We start from the raw sequence: 17,274 nt of genomic DNA on the forward strand, positions 1-17,274 counted from the left end.
TATACTCAGGAGACCCAATAGATGCAAATCTATCTCATACATATTCATTCTGGATACCCTGTGTGTTCCAAAGAGGGTTGACAATCACTGTGCCCTTCCAAACTGCCTCAGGCTGCTGCTAATCCACCTCATGTCTATCATCCTTCTCATCTTTTTTCAATGCCCACAATATCCCTATTTGAAACAGAAAGTGCCATGATAAGAACATAAGAAAAGGGGTCCATTACAAAAAGAACTGAAAGACTCTTTTGTTAGACCTGCATATTTTTGTGTATTGTTATATATGTACCAGTTCTTTGTATAAATTTTTAATAAATTGATTGTCCCTAAAGGTGTTTGACTGTGTCCCTTCCCCACTCTTTTTTTTGGCCTTACATTTTCACACATGGGGTTGTGTTTCCTCTGTGTTGTGGGATATAAGAACCTAAGAGCTGCCATACTGGAACAGACCGAAGGTCCATCAAGCCAGTATCCTGTTTCCAACAGTGGCCAATCCAGGTCCCAAGTACTTAGCAAAACCCAAAGAGTAGCAACATTCCAGAGCTGAGATTGTGATGTCATAATGCCTCATTTCACCAATGCCTAAGAGCCAACCTCACCAGTGATGTCACAATGGCTTGACTGTCCTATACTTGGATCACATAAGAACACAAAAATTGCTGTACTGGGACAGACTGAAGGTCCATCAAGCCCAGTATCCTGTTTCCAACAGTGGCCAACCCAGGTCCCAAGTACCTAGCTAGATCAAAAGTAATAAAATAGATTTTATGCTGCTTATCCTAGGAATAAGCAGTGGATTTCTCCAAGCCATCTCAATAATGGCCTATGGACTTCCCTTTTAGGAATTTATCCAAACCTTTTTTAAACCCCGCTGTGGCTGCTCACATGTTTCTCAAATGCTGGACTTAAGGGATGCTGTTTAAATGAAATGCCTGACAGGAAAGTACATTTTTATACCAGCACTCAGTATTAATAGATTTACTGTGACAAGATTTTAGCCCTGGGAATAAGCAGCATATATTTGAGATATCTTGTACTGAGTCAGTTGCAGGATTTCATCCATCACTGTTAATGGGGCAGGCAAAAAATGCAGTCAGTATACAAAGCAGCCGATTGAGAAAGACATGGGGAAGCATGGAATATTGCTACACCTTGGGTTTTAGCCATGCCAGCCAGAAGGAGGGGGGTTCTGCAACCACACAACACGCTCAAGCCACTCGTGCATCCCCCCCCCCGTACTGCTGGGTCCTGCCCCCCAGCGCACCAACAGAATCATCCAGTCCAGCCCCCAAAGCTACCACAGAACCACCTGTTCCACCCCAAAACCACCACCACAGAAAAGCCCCCCAGTTCCGCCCCCAAGAGACCGCAGAACCATCCGGTCCTGCCAAAAGCCACCGCTGCCAAACAGCCCCCAGTTCAGCTGCCTAAGAAACCGCAGAACCAACTGGTCCTGCCCAAAGCCACTGCCACAGAACAGCCCCCCAGTTCTGCCGCCCAAGATACCGCAGAACCATCTGGTCCTGCCCAAAGCCACTGCCACAGAACAGCCCCCCAGTTCTGCAGTATGCCAACCACCGGGGGGAGGGGTGTCACTGACCGGTGGTGCCCCAACAGCAGCCTGTTCCAGCCTCCAGCGTGCTCCTCGCACTGCCCAGTCTCCCCCCCCAAGAAGGGAGGAGGCGATCGCGAAGGAAGGGAGCAGCGCCGGTGGCCTCGGGGGGAGCAATACTGCCAGTTCCCGGGGTTGGGTCAGGTCGGGTGGGGGCTCGCAAATCGAGTCAATGCTCGGTTTGTGAGTTACAGTTTGCTCGAGTGTTTTGTTCGTCTTGGAAAACACTCGCAAACCGCATTACTCGTAAACTGAGGTTTGACTGTATATTCTCTGCCACTTTTCAGACAAACACACTCTCTCTCTTTCTTCTGGTGCTGTTCTGCTGTTCATGTGCTCATTCAGTAGGGTTGCTAGATTTTACGATTGTAAAATCTGGTCACTCAAGACCTGCCCCCAGGCCTGCCCATCTCCACACCAGTCCCGCCCTAGCTCCGCCCCCTGCTGCCTGCTTTGGTTGGACAGGAGGCAATCTGCACATGTGCGGATTGCCTTCTGCCAAACGCGATTGAGAGAAGGCTTTTCAAAACCCAGACAAAGTGCTGGATTTTGAAAAATCATCCAGGCCCCAGGACATGTCCTCAAAAGTATGAGGCTTTTTTCTCCACTTTTTGATATTTGGGGCCTGCTTTCTTGAAAGAGCAACCCTCCAGTGGACAGAGATTTAAATAGTTTTGTATATATTTTCTGCCACTTTTCAGACAAACACAGTCTCTCTCTTTCTTCTGGTGCTGTGCTGCTGTTCAAGTGCTCATTCAGTAGGGTTGCCGAAGACCCACCCCCAGGCCCGCCCATCTCCACCCCAGTCCCACCCTAGCTCCGTCCCCTGATTCCTGCTTTGGTTGGGCAGGAGGCAATCTGCAATTGAGAGGAGGCTTTTCAAAACCCGGACAAAGTACCGGATTTTGAAGTCATCCAGACCCCAGGACATGTCCTCAAAAGTGGACATGTCTAGGGAAATCTGGACATCTGGTAATCCTACATTCAGTCAGTGCCCCCACCCCCACCCCCACCCCCACCCCACCCTTCATCAACTCTACCCATCATCTCATAACATTTTGCATTTTTGCAAATGCTTCTTTTGCTAAGCTTGCAGAAGCAGATCCCTCATACTTTCCCAATTCCTATACCTTTTCACTGCTTTCAGAAGCTTTCTCCAAGGCCCCAACAGAGCTCATTCTGCCCCTGAGTATTTACAGCTCACCCCTTTCCTCCCTGTGACTGTGAATCCTACCACTGGAAGAGGAAAGGATTAAAGAGAAATAAAGGACTAAACGGAAAAATATCCAGACTCTTTTGCCATTCTAATTTTGAAACTTACGGCCTCTGTTACAAAGTCATGCTAGCGGCTGCGCTGTGCTAATGGCCCCGAAGCCCATAGAGATTTAAAGGGCTTCGGGGCTGTTGTTGCGTGGCTTTGTAAAAGAGGCTGTTAATTTACAAATCTGTAAGAATGCTAAAAAATCCAGATAGTTAAAAGGCCCAGTTAAAAGCCCACCTCTTCGAGAGTGCTTTTGACCCCTAACTCCTCTCACCTTGGGTTCTGCATCCCCAACCCTCTATGTCATGTCTGTCTGTCCAAGTTAGATTATAAGCTCTTTCGAGCAGGGGCCGTCTATAAACGTCAGAATCTACAGCGCTGCATGTGCCTTTCAGCGCTATATAAGTGATAAGTAGTACTAGTAATAGTTGGCAATACCTCCTGCAGGTCTGACAGGGCTCCCCTAAACTTTTGGGCCTTCAATTTGCCAAGCCTTATCACCAGGACAGGTTTTTTTGAAGACCTGCCTCAGTAGCTTGGTTAAGATAGATTTTCTTATAGTTCAGAAATGGGGACCCTTGCTTTGATGCCCCAAAGGTTAATATGTTAATACTAAAGTATTCAGGTATTCATAACCCATAGAACTCCAAGTAGAGCGTAAGTTTCCCATTTAGTTTATTGTAAAATATTTAGACTCATTGAATGGTATTGTACTTAGACTCATTGTATTGTATTGTATTGTACTGTATTGTATTGTATTGTATTCAGACTCATTGTATTGTATTATATTGTACTGTATTTAGACTCATTGTATTGTATTGTATTGTATTGTACTGTATTCAGACTCATTGTATTGTATTGTATTGTATTGTATTTAGACTCATTGTATTGTATTGTATTGTATTGTACTGTATTCAGACTCATTGTATTGTATTGTATTGTATTGTATTTAGACTCATTGTATTGTATTGTATTGTACTGTATTCAGACTCATTGTATTGTATAGTATGCAGAATTATTGTATTGCATTAAGACCTCTTGTAATTCGCTGAATGTCCAGCCTTCTTACCATGTTAACCGCCTAGAAGTCGCCTAACTATGGCGGTATAGAAAAATAAAGTTATTATTATTATTATTATTAGATTCAAATTTTCAAAGTCCTCACTTGGACAGTAGGTTTGGGCTCTGTGAAACCCTTACATAGCAGAAGCAACCTATTTATGACCACAGAACTGTCCGTGACAGAATACAAAATCCACCTACACCCTAGCACAAAACTCCCAGCACACAACAGGACCTAACAGAAATGTATTTTCAGAAGACGAACACCGAAGAAATTAGACAAAAAGAAACTGCAGAGGGGAATGTTCAAGTTGCAGGAACTTTATTAAAAATCAATAAAATATTTTCCAACGGATGGCTCTCATGTGCATGGGGACCGGACCCAACACGGCCCGTGTTTCGGAGAAACACTCCTTCCTCAGGGGTCCGAGTTGTCCTATGCTTCACCATATAGATTACTAAGCATCAGCTACCCAAGAGCATTTATGGCTTTTACTCAGCATCATTGTAATCCATAAGATTCTCAACTAGTGACGCATAGGACAACTCGGACCCCTGAGGAATGAGTGTTTCTCCGAAACACAGACCATGTTGGCTCCAGTCCCCACGCACATGTGAGCCATCCTTTGGAAAATATTTTATTGATTTTTTAAATAAAGTTCCTGCAACTTGTACATTCCCCTCTGCGGGTTTTTTTTCTTTTTGTTCTACCTGTTTACTGCAGAATCATTGGGTTTTTCTTTGTTTCTGCACAGAAGAAATTACCAGTGTTTTCTCAGTGTTGTTCTTACCTCATCTGACCCTGTCCTGAAGATGAGCAGATCAAATGGGATGGCAGCCACCATATCAATAAGGAACCAGCCCTTAAAATAGTGGATAGCAATTTTGCCTGGGTGGCTGACCACCTCATCATGGATGTTGACGTAAGTAGTTCTAAAATTAATGACAATATCCACAATGAACATGATGTCCACAATCAGGTCGACAATGTTGAGGGGGTTGCAGGAATAGCCACACGCCCAGCTCTTCTCCTCTTCCTGGTCATTCAGCAAGAAAGCAGCGGAGTAAGGGGTGAAGATGGCTGTGTAGATGACTAGAAGCAGGATTAGCCAGTCCCAGACTGCCTTGAATGGACTGTAATGGAGGATGGTCCATCGATGGATCCTAGGAGCCTGCAACTTGTACTCAGGTAAAACGTCAGCTCCTAACGACAACACCTGTAATAAAAACAACAAAAAACTCACAAAAAGGAATTCATATGGGAAAATATCCCAAAGCTGAGCAGGAATTATACACGCATAGAAGAGGCATTTCATAATACAGCCTCTATGTAAAATGTCAAGAAAGCATTTACTTTATTAAGGTAACCCAGGTACCTATGTGCTTTTATAAAGTAGAGTCTCTGAGCTGTCTACAATAGTACCCAAATTTTCCTGCACAAATGTACACCTGTTCTGAAGTAAGCGTAAATGTGTTTGTGTACTCCTTGTTTGGCTACATGAAAAAAAAAGCACATTCCACCTCAACCAAACTATACAGTGCATGCAATCTTGTCGGCATGCATACTCGTATGTGTGCTGTATTCAAGTCATGCAATATGAACATGCATAAAATGCTCATACGAGGGCTGTTCAAAAAGTATCAGACCTTTATTCATTAAAAAAATACTCGTATTCAGATACAACAATCTTATACTAATCTCCTTCAAAGCAGTCCCCTTGGGCTGCTACACACTTCTTCCAGGTTGTTCACCTTCTCCAAGGTAGAGAGAACGAGAGGGCACTCTCTAAAGTTAAAAGGGAACAGATTCCGTACAAACGTAAGGAAGTTCTTCTTCACTCAGAGAGTGGTAGAAATCTGGAACGCTCTTCCGGAGGCTGTTATAGGGGAAAACACCCTTCAGGGATTCAAGACAAAGTAGATAAAGATAGGTTGTTCACCCTCTCCAAGGTAGGGAGAATGAGAGGGCACTCTCTAAAGTTAGAAGGGAAAAGATTCCGTACAAACGTAAGGAAGTTCTTCTTCACCCAGAGAGTGGTAGAAATCTGGAACGCTCTTCCGGAGGCTGTTATAGGGGAAAACACCCTCCAGGGATTCGAGACAAAGTTAGGCAAGTTCCTGTTGAACCAGAACGTACGCAGGTAAGGCTAGGGCACTGGTCTTTGACCAAAGGGCCGCCGCAGGAGCGGACCGTTGAGCATGATGGACCACTGGTCTGACCCAGCAGCGGCAATTCTTAAGTTCTTATGTTTACTATCAGAAGCAGCACTGGAATGCCTCTTTTGAGATTGCTCGCAACTGGTCCGTCGCTTTCTGCATGATGTCTTCTCTTGACTGAAATGTGGTCCCTTTCGGGGGCATTTTCAGCTTGGGGAAAAGCCAGAAGTCACATGGAGACATGTTGGGAGAGTAGGGAGCCTGAGGAATCACAGGTGTGTTGTGTTTGGCCAGGAAACTCCATATCAAATGTGAAGAATGGGCAGGTGCGTTATCGTGATGGAGCTGCCAATTGCCCGCTGCCCACAGGTCTGGCCGTTTGCATTTCACAGTGTTACGTAGGTGACGCAGAACCTCTTGGTAGTACCCCCTTGGTGATTTGACGATCCTGCATCACCAGGGTCCTCACTTGGTCAATGACGATCTCATTTCTGGATGTTGAGGGCCTACCAGAATGCGCTTCACTCTCCACTGATGTGAGGCCATCTCTGAAGTAGTTGTATCACTCCTTTCCTGTGTGGTGCCCATTGTTTAGTCCCCGAAGGCCTGTTGAATCTTGCGGATCGTTTCCACTTGGGAATCGCAAAGCTTTACACAAAATTTAATGCAGTAGGCCTTATTCAACTTTTTTTTTTTGTCTTTTTGTCAGAAATAAAAATTGGACGGCGCTCACTTACACTTCCTCACTCATCGGTGGTCTACTGGCAACTGACAGCTTCTGTAGGCGGGAAAAAATTCAAGCATGAACATTAGGGTCACCTACATACGTGCACCAAACCACGCCTCCTTAGCTTTATTTGTTTACGCAAGAAAAATTAAGGTCTGATACTTTTTGAACAGCCCTCGTATAATATTACCCAACACCCACTGGGAAGCTCAGCAACAAAGTAATCACCAAGGATAATGTGATACAAAGTAACAAAAAAGGAACAATCCCTGATTTTCAAACCATTGTAAACAATGTGTCATCTTCGGTAGTGCTCAGAAAAAAAGGTTTTTATGAGAGACCAGACTTAGAGCAGCACCAGCAGTAAACTTCTCTCCTTTTTTCGATCACAGCACTGTTTGAATGACTTTTAGGCGACAGGTCAAAAGCGCGCAAGACAATCGCGCGCGGACAAAAACGCGCAGACATCTCAGCGCCATGACAATGGCGCTCACAGACAACTGCGCTAAAGACAATTGCGCGCAACGATATCTCCGCGCAAGACAATTGAGCGCACCGATAACTGAGCGCGAGACAATTTAGCGCAAGATAACTGAGCGCTATGACAATTCAGCGCGCCCCCTAGATGCCGCTTGGCGAACAAAGGACACGCGCGCGTAGAGCACGTTAACACGTGATCACGTCAACGCGTGTTCAGTATGATTCCCTTGACTCTTTGCGTTTTCAATATAAGTCACGTGAATGCATTTTCATTACTATGGTTATGTTTCCTCATTATATATGTCCTCCGAACAGCGTTTCAATATAAGTCACGTGAATGCATTTTCGTTACTATGGTTACGTTTCCTCATTATATATGTCCTCCGAACAGCCCGAAGGAAACAGTTAAGTTTCCAGTATAATGAGGGAGGTTACAACCCCCCAAACCCCCCACAACGCCGCCGCGATCTTTATTAAGTAACCTGGGGGTTTCCCAACAAAACCCCCCGTCGGAGCCCCTAAAAACACTCTTTTCCTTCGGCGCGTGCTTCCGTCTTGCGCTCAGTTGTCGGCGCGTGCCTTTGCCTTTGGCGGTTTTGTCTATGAACCTTCTCGCGCTCACCTGCCGGCGCTCAGTTGTCTTTCGCTCAATTGTCTTGCGCTCACCTGCCGGCGCTCAGTTGTCTTTCGCTCAATTGTCTTGCGCTCACCTGCCGGCGCTCAGTTGTCTTGCGCTCAGTTGTCTTTCGCTCAATTGTCTTGTGCTCACCTGCCAGCGCTCAGTTGTTTTGCGCTCACCTGCCGGCGCTCAGTTGTCTTGCGCTCAATTGTCTTGCGCTCACCTGCTGGTGCTCAGTTGTCTTGCGCTCAGTTGTCTTGCGCTCACCTGCTGGCGCTCACATGACTCTCACTCAGTTGTCTCGCACTCAGTTGTCTTGCGCTCAGTTGTTCTGCTCGTGCACATTACGGAAAATAATTTGCGCTCAATTGTCTTGGCGCTCAAATGTCTTACGCTAGGTTGTCTTCGCGCTCACTTGTCTTCACGCTCAATTGTCTTGCGCTCAGTTGTCCGTGCCTGTTTGTCCGCGCGCGATTGTCTTGCATGCAATTGTTTATGAATCGACTTTTATCATAGCAAAACTTCAGCTATTGAAAAAATGCTTATCAAAGATGGAAAAGAATTTATCTTTGCGGGAGCTGAGCAACACTTGTGTGGGTTTTGGCATGTTAATATTACCCTCATAAGGCTTGATTTTATATACGGTGCCTAAAAAAATCAGCACTGACTTAAACGGTACTTAGCGCGATTCTACAAGGTGCATGTCCCTTTTATAGAATCACGCCAAGTGCCAGTGCATTGCATAACTTTTAGGTGCAACCATTTAGACCAGCTAAAACCATGCGCATAACTTTTAGGAATGCACTGGACCCGCCCCTGGCCATTTCCCCCTTTTCAAATTCACGCACTGCAACTGGCACATACTTTTTATAGAATCACACTTTCTATGTTGTGCGCACACCTTTTAACTAGTGCCAATTAGCATGAATTACAAAGTGTTAAATGGCAATTATCAGCGCCAATTAAGCGATCAAATTGTGTGTGCAAAGCAGCTGCCTGCACCGATTTGCAAGCACAACTTAAAGTGCCATATACAGACTCTGTGGGATAGCACCCAGCTGTGGCGTAGTGAGGGTGAGAGGCACCTGGGCTGGTGGCACCCCTCCCCTGCCAGCTTCTCTGCCTCCTGCTCCTTCCATGCCATGTGCATGCATCCCTTCCCAGACCTTCACATGGGACCCGGAAGTGACGTTAGATGGAGAGCCAACGCTGGTGCATGCAGCAGACTGGAATTGCTTCTCACGCTGGTGGTGGCAGTGGTGGCTGGATGAAGGCACGCGTGCAGCAGGTGGAGGAGTGGGGAAGGAGTCAGGGGGGCAGAGAGGAGGAGGGGTTCTGGCACCTCCACCAAGATGAATCCTGGGGCGGACCGCACCCTCCCCCCCCACTTTCTGTACCACTAGTGCCCAGTGTACTAAGCAAAGGTGCATCGGCCCCACAGTCTTGAACTGGGTGTTAGTGTGGATGACAGCAGTGGCTAGCCCAGAAGCTGGACATGTGCCCAGAAGGTCAGATTAAGACAAATGGTTTCTTTTCACCTGGAAGGACATTCTATAAACTGGCACCTAGGTGCACCCACCACTTAGGCACATCATAGGCAACCATAATGGGTAGTTATGCATGAATAGACACTAGGTACTCTTCTATAAGGTAGCACCTTATAGAAGAGTACATCATGTCACTGCAGTGGAGATAAACAGTATATATGGATAGAACATGGACAGGCCATGGGCATGTTTACAAGTGAAGCATGTAGTTTATAGGAGACTAGCAGTTATGCACATCTGGGCCTACAACTTCAGTGATGCCCAGAAAGGGACTTTAATACTCAGCTAAAGGAATAGTTTTCACATCCGTCACTTTAGCTCAACTATTTGCCTCCTTATTTGTGATCATTCCGCCCTGTGTGAGTTATTGTAGAACTTTCCAATTATAAAGCATGCGGAGTGTGATAATCAGCCCCTCAGCATCCCCACCACATAGCAGGAGTATAAATGGAAAGAGCTCCCAATAACCTATAAACAGAAACATCTCTCTTAATAATGTAATAGAAAGCAGGGGGATGATGGCAAGCAGGATTTATTTTAATAACTGCATTATATTATTTATTTCAGAGGTAACGCAAGCTTTTTTAATTTCCTTTTTTTTTTTTTTTTTAAATTTCTATAACATTGGCCAGCTCTCATTGCTCAAGAGTGAGGTGCCTCCAGTCGCTGTGGAGCACACGCTGGTGGCATGACTGGAGCTCTAATTAAAGGCATCTGGGAAGGTGTGAGCAGGAGGATGGAGGAAAGAGGGAGAGACTGATCATAGGTGAGAAACTCAAGTTTGCACCTTCTGACTTCTTATGCACATTTCTCTCTTTCTCTCTCTCTTTTTCTTGATACATTTCAGAATTTTTCCCCAAAATAAAACAGACGCTCCTCAAATCCAAATGCATGCTGTGACTTAGAATAAAACCTACCACACCCACCTTCATTGCAAATATATTAATTACCGGTACACTTCTCTCTCCTTACACACCTCCCAGAGAACTAGTAGTAGTAGTAGATACGCTGCTCTTAGCTGTATATCCTTCTCCTCCACTGCCAATTCCAGACTTTGTTCCTTTCATCTAGCTGCCCCCCCTATGCCTGGAATAAATTACCCGAGTTTGTCCATCAAGCCCCTTCCCTTGTTTAAAAGCAGACTGAAAACCCACCTTTTTGATACAGCTTTCAATCCTTAACCCTACTCCTCTGATGTCATAATGCCTCATTCCACCAATATGAGCCAAGCTCATCAGTGATGTCACAATGGCTTGATTGTCCTGTACTCCCCTCTTCCTTCCAACCCAGCCAGCTGATTAACCGTTCCCCTTAACTGTATCCATGACATCCTGTTTGTCTGTCCTGACTGTTTAGATTGTAAGCTCTTTCGAGCAGGGACTGTTTTCTTCTTTGTGACTCAACGCGTGCATCTGGTAGCGCTTAGAAATAATGAATAGTAGTAGTAAATCCCAATAGCAAACATTTAACATTTCCAGATTATAAATATTTGTATGCCTAACTACTGTAAATACTGGAGTTGATTTTGTATTATTAATCTTACCCCTACAAGTACTACCTAATGTAGGTGTGTCAAATTCTGTACCAGGGCCACCACTACCCACAGAAATTATTCAAGAGATTAATTTGCATACATTAGTTTATGACAGGGTTTTCAGCTGGTTGCCAGTCTTAGCAAGGCTCCCTTATAAAGTCCTGACGTTAGTATATAAAAGCTATACATAAGATTTCCCTTATTTCAATGCTAACAATATACATCCCCATCTGATCCTTGCATTCCTCACAACATCTTTTAGAAGTACCTGCTTTTTATCACGTCTGTTTTGAATTTTTAGTGTAATAGGCCCCCTCCTTGTGAAACAATCTCCCTTTGAGTTTGAAGTTGGAACCTTCAATAGAAATTTTTAAAATAGGCTTAAAACCTCACTAATCAAAAATGTCTAAAAACCTGACCACGTTGGTACTTGAACAACCTAAAAGACAGGTCGTCCAAGTGCCAATAATCAAACCTATTTTTTGGATGTATCCTGGGACTTTTTAGGCCTCTAAATGCAGCTGTGCACCCAGAGCTGAAAGGGGCATATTTGGAGGAGTGGTTGGGGTGGGATGTAGGCCGATCTAGACTTAGTCGTCCTGCAGGGATAATCAAATGTAAAACTAGACTTCCTGGATGGAACTTATATGTTGTGAGTTAGACGATGTAAAAACAGGTATAAGCAGGGCAGGATTAATTCATCAAGGGCCCCTAGGCACCCAAGTACACTGGGCCCGGGAAAACTGCCAGGTTTTGGAAAGTCTGTTCAGGACCCCGGACAGTCCTCTAACAAGAGGACATGTCCAGATTTTCCTGGACGTCTAGTAGTAACCCTAAATAACCCAGGGTTAAAAATGAACACAGACACCCATGGATTCAGCATGTTCTGCAAACGTGCATATTTTTAGCTAAGAGCACACAGACCTATCATGTTACCCAGTTTCAGGAGAGAGACTTTTTGGCTGGTTCTGGTTCTGATTCTGTACTTACATCCCAAACCAGCATGATCCTTAAATTTATTTATAAACCCCAAAATTCATCAGGATGGTGGTTGGTGTCAGAAATTCAGGACTGGCCAAAAATCTCCTTCCCGGAACTGTGTAACTTGGCAGCTCTGCTTCAAATCAGACACATTGTGGAAATAAGTGAAATTGTAAAAGACAGAGTGAGAGTCCTCTGGGGCTCTGTCTGAGGCCTTCTGACAACAGCTGCTCACTGACTCATCATCTGCCACAATTAAAGCGCTTAATCTACTCAGGATTATTCATTTTTAATATTCAGAGAGAGGAAGTTTCTAAAATTAGCGTGTCTCACGGAGGAAGAGGTGAGGGGCAGGGTGGGTGGCAATGATTCAAGAAGGTCATGGTGAAGGAGAGGAAATTGGAGAGAAGTAAAGATCGTGGAGGTGCAGATAGGACAGGCAAAGAAGGAGAGGCCTAGGAAAGCAAGTCCTCTAAATACAACAATTTCATATGGTAAGGATGGCAGTGGTCTGAATTTCCTCCTTGAATCCATTGAAGAGAAGATATAGCACAAATGCTAAATTACCCAGTTCCAGGCTAGAGATTTTGGGACAATACTAGATTTCTGACCACTCCTTTCTGGAACTTGCGGCAATGATTTCAATGGGCAGGATCAGGCACTACAAATCCCACGCAGCTTTAAGGCCTGAGTTCAAAACCAGGACTGGCCAAAGAGTCTCCAGCCTGGAACTGGGTAAGCATCTTTGTTTCAGGATAGAATCCTAGTAACATTTGTGGCCCAGGAGGTGAGGACTCTTGACCTCTAGAGCAGTGATTCCCAAATCTGCCTGGGGAGTAAAGAATAACATGAGGACAGAGTTTGTCGCTGTCTCTGTCCCTGTCCTGTCCCCATCCCTGTTCCTACAGACTCTGTTTCCATCTTCACCACATCCTTGTAGGCTCTGTCCCCATCTGCACAAGCCTCAAACACTTATGAATTTAAATGTTTTTATTACAGCCAGGGCAGGATTAATTCTTCGAGGGCCCCTAGGCACACAAGTACACTGGGCCCCCTAGCCCCGCCCCCGCCCCACCCACAAACTAACCCCCTTTTTTTTTTTTTTTTTTTTTACAAAAGCACGGAAAAGATTTTTAGCGCTGGCTGGCGTGCTGAATGTTCTGCGCTGTTCTGACAATCATAAGAATTCTATGACCATCAGCGCAGTGCAGAGCATTCAGCATGCTGGCTTGTGCTACAAACCAAAGGAACGCTACAGTTTAGGGGGGTGAAGAAACAATGGTGTATATCCCCCAATACTGAACAAAACATAAAGATAGCAGATGTAAATCTGAAAAAAGATAAATAACAAATCACTTTACAAATTAACAAATAAAAATAAAACAAAAAATGGAAAACAAGTGATACCATTTTATTGAACTAATACATTTTTTAAAATTAGCTTTCAGAGGACAAAACCTCTTTCCTTAGGTTGGTAAAATATATTGCTGTTACAGTATCCTGTCCTGACCTGAGGAAGAATTTGGTCTCTGAAAGTATAAAATAAGTCCAATAAAAGGATCACTATTTCTATTTCTAAACATTTATCAACACAGCTACAATAATCAACACAGCAACAGAATTTTTTTCTACCTTTGTCATGTGGTTTCTGCTTTCCTCATCTTCTTGTCATTCCCTTCCTTCCATCCACTGTCTGTCCCTTCCAGAAAATGTCTGTCTCCCACTGCCATCTCTGCTCCTGCCCCCTCTCCTCCTTGGTCTGGCATCCATCACCTTCCCTCTGTTCCCCTCATAGTCTGGCATCTCTCTCCTTCCTTCCCCCCCCCTGTGGTTTTTAGCATCTCGCTCTCTTCTCATTTCCTTCATTCGGATCTGATATCTCTGTGTCCTTTCCCTTTCTTTGGCATCTCTCTCCTCTCTCTTCCCTTTCCTTTATTCTCTGGTCTTCCTTCTCTATTTTCTGCCTCTGTCTAAATTAAATTCTTTCTTACTATTCAGCCCTCAGTTTCCCTCTTTTCACTGTGTCTACTCACAGCTTGCCACCCCTTTCCTTCACCCCTCCACTATCTCACTAACTATCTTCTTCCCCCCATCCAGCATGTGGGAAAGCAGTAGCAGTGGTGAGGAGTTGAGGGCTGGGCACAAGTTCTCCCCACTTCCATCATCTGCCCTGCTCCTTTCTTCCCACATCTATCATCTGCCCTGCTCTGCCTTGCCCCCTTCTCTCTCTCCCTCCATCCCAGGCCCATTTCACCACTCACCTTTCACTCCGATTTTTTTTTTTTTTAGAATGGCAACGCCCCCTCCCCTCAAGCATCGATCGGCAACGTGGTCCCCCCATCAACAGACTGATCGGCGACGGACCTCACACAAGCAACGCGGGTAAGAAAGGCAACAGGAACTGTAATTTTGCAAGCGGTGCTGCTTGCCCAAAGCTTCCCTTTGACGCGCCCGTCGATGGGGAGGGGCCGTGTTGCTGATCGGGAGGGCTCGGGTTGCTGATGGGGGGGGGGGTCGTGTTGCTGATCGATGCTGGAGGGGTCTGTCGCCGTTTGGAAAAAATCAACGTTGATGCCCTCCTTCATCGGGCTCCCCTGACCATTTCAGGCCCTAGGCACATGCCTACTGGGCCTATTAGTTAATCCGGCCCTGATTACAGCATAAAAACTAAGGAACAATATTCTATACAACTCTTGTTCACAAATAGAAAGTAATAATAGCAACAAGCAACTTAAACAACCTCCCTCCCCCAGTCTCCCTTTACCGTTCCAACCCCAACAACATCTGACTTCTACTATTTCAAGTAATCTTAATCCACCCCATTAAAATGGCATTTGGATACAGAAAACGTTGGAGGAAACGATGACAGTAAATGAAAGATCCTTATTGCTAAAGGTCTCAGAAATGTGTGAGCAATGGAACCCATTACATCTGTCATGGTGGGGGAGAGTTTAGACGGTTAAAATGATGATTTTGCTTGTGGTTTGTTACCAAATGGGTATGTTGCCAGTTTATTTTCAGGGGTCCTTTTATAAGAAATTAAATAGTATTCTTACTAAATTTATTTGGCTGGGTAAAACTGCTCGAATTGCTTTAGTATCTTTACAAAAACCAATTGCGGCGGGTGGGGACAAAGAAACAACCCGTTTCAGAAGTACTAGTGGGAGCGAAATATGCCCTTATGAAGCATTGTTATGTTTTTTTAAATCTGTGGATGAATAATAGGTCATCTGAATCTCAGAATTCAGTCTAGATCTCCTGTCTTTCATAATCCTTCTTGCAATAGAAAATATCTTCTCAGAAGATATGCTGGTAAGAGGAATGCTCAGGATACTTTGTGCAAGTTTTGCTTGTTTTTCCAAAACATCAAAACTTCATTGTCTGCTTCAATGGAATATAAATGTCCAGTTCAAAGGAGGCATTGTTCTATAAAAGTCACTCAGAAAACTGCTAACATCCATTTTCATTCTTTTGAAGGGGGTCCCCTTCCACCGATGTGGTATTTTCTGGGAATGCGGATTGTAGAGGATCATGAGGTGTTGATGCTGATGGACTTGAGCCTTCCATTTCAATCTGGTTTTGATACAACTTTTTCAAAGATTCGGTTACTTGTATTTTTACACCATTTGGGAAGATAATTGGACTGCCTTTCAGACGTGGGTGTAGAAGAGAACACTGATTAGTGGATGAACAGAAAAAATAAGTGTCAATTAAATGTTGGAAGTGTTCCTTGATGCCACAATGACGGATGAATCTGTTGCACTAACAGTAAGATGCTTGAGCAACTGGGCACATGATGGAAGGACGTTGCAGATGGTAGTAATCTGATCAGCAGACAAGACTCTTCTTGCCATATCAAAGGCAGACAAGATACTTTTAGTAGTAGTTCATTTAAATCCAAAATCAGCTTCTGCAGTTTTTTAAATCATTAATTTCAGTTGCCAGTTGTCTAAGATGTATTTAGTTTCTACATAATGATACTAGCATTTTATAGATGGTGTTCTATCTAGCTGGAACAGGATATTTAAGGCCAGTCTCAAGCCCTCTCTCCGTGGTTAACCACATGTCCATATCCCCATGTTATTCTCTACCTGGGAGAACTCCAGCCAGTTGAGTTTTCAGGATATCCAAAATGAATAATCATGAGATTGATTTGTGTATGCTGCCTCCTTGGTATATATATTGATCTCATGAATTCTGGATGTCTTGACAACTTGACTAGCTGAAGTTCCTCTAGGACAGGTTTGGGAATCACTGCTTTAGGGATGGAAGCATTGAAAATTCTGGCAGCTGGGCCCTGTGTCTCTGCTGCTGCTGGGCAAGGAGGTGGGGGTAATCATGCAGCTTGGGCCCCCCATGATGCCTCAAGCCCTTGGTCAGACTGAACTTGGACAAACCTGAAAAGTCTCAAAAGGTGGGTGACTTGGACTCTATTCATTTACTGTATTTTCTAAATTTTTTTCTCATTGTTCTTTGTTACATCTGTGAGCCATTTATACTGATCCATATTGTACAATCTAGATAATGATTTTTTCTTTTTTCCTTTGTTTGTTCACTATGTAACAATATTTTATATATATTTTTTGTTCCTGGGTAATAAGTGTTCTCTCTTAATTGCCTGTGCCACAAAAATATAGAAAATAGCTATCATTCCCCTCAAACTTTGCTCTTGTGATCAAGACTGATATTTTGAAATTTATATTTATTGAGCTAATTTTGGCCGTAGGCCTTAGTAAAAGGACTCTTTAGAGTAACTTCAAGAACCTTCTAGAACTTTCCATCAATATAAACAGTAGTACAATATAACTATAGAGTTCTTAAGCCCATCAGCTCAGCTTAGACAAATTTAAAAGAGCTTTAAAAAGCTTCCTATTCACTGATGCTTTTGACTAATGATCCCACTATTCTTTTCTCATTGATCCCCTTAGTCCTTTTGGTTTTCTCCCATATACATTCTCTTTCCTGTATTTATTGTAGTTCTCCCCCTCTCCTGCTCATTCTTAGTATGTTTATTTTGTGTTTGTCTGAGTAAAATTGGTCTGATAATCATTGTTGTTTTAAATTTTGTTCTTACCCCTATTTTATTGTTGTAATTTGTAATATTTTATTGAAGGAATCAAATAAATGTACAATAAAATAATACAAAGAAATATTCATTACAAGTAGATTCATAATTCTGATATTTCATACATATTTCTATCATTCCTCCCCAAAATATTTCCATATGACCTATTACACCCCTCCTATTCCCTACCCCCGTTTCCCTCCCACCCCCTACCCCCTTGTATTGAAGG

The 17,274-nt window shown here is 43.9% G+C and overlaps 1 protein-coding gene across 5 annotated transcripts in view; it reads right to left on the reverse strand.

Moving 5' to 3' along the window:
• Nucleotides 1–17,274, reverse strand: part of KCNH6 (potassium voltage-gated channel subfamily H member 6) — a 120,215-nt gene that overhangs the window by 24,568 nt on the left and 78,373 nt on the right. For all 5 annotated transcript variants that reach the window (XM_033919178.1, XM_033919177.1, XM_033919176.1 and 2 more), the window contains one exon: nucleotides 4,727–5,152. In XM_033919178.1, coding sequence (XP_033775069.1) covers nucleotides 4,727–5,152 — 426 coding nt within the window. The remainder of the gene's footprint in view (nucleotides 1–4,726; nucleotides 5,153–17,274) is intronic.

This window comes from Geotrypetes seraphini, chromosome 13 (genome assembly GCF_902459505.1).
Source record: "Geotrypetes seraphini chromosome 13, aGeoSer1.1, whole genome shotgun sequence".
Classification (NCBI taxonomy): domain Eukaryota; kingdom Metazoa; phylum Chordata; class Amphibia; order Gymnophiona; family Dermophiidae; genus Geotrypetes; species Geotrypetes seraphini.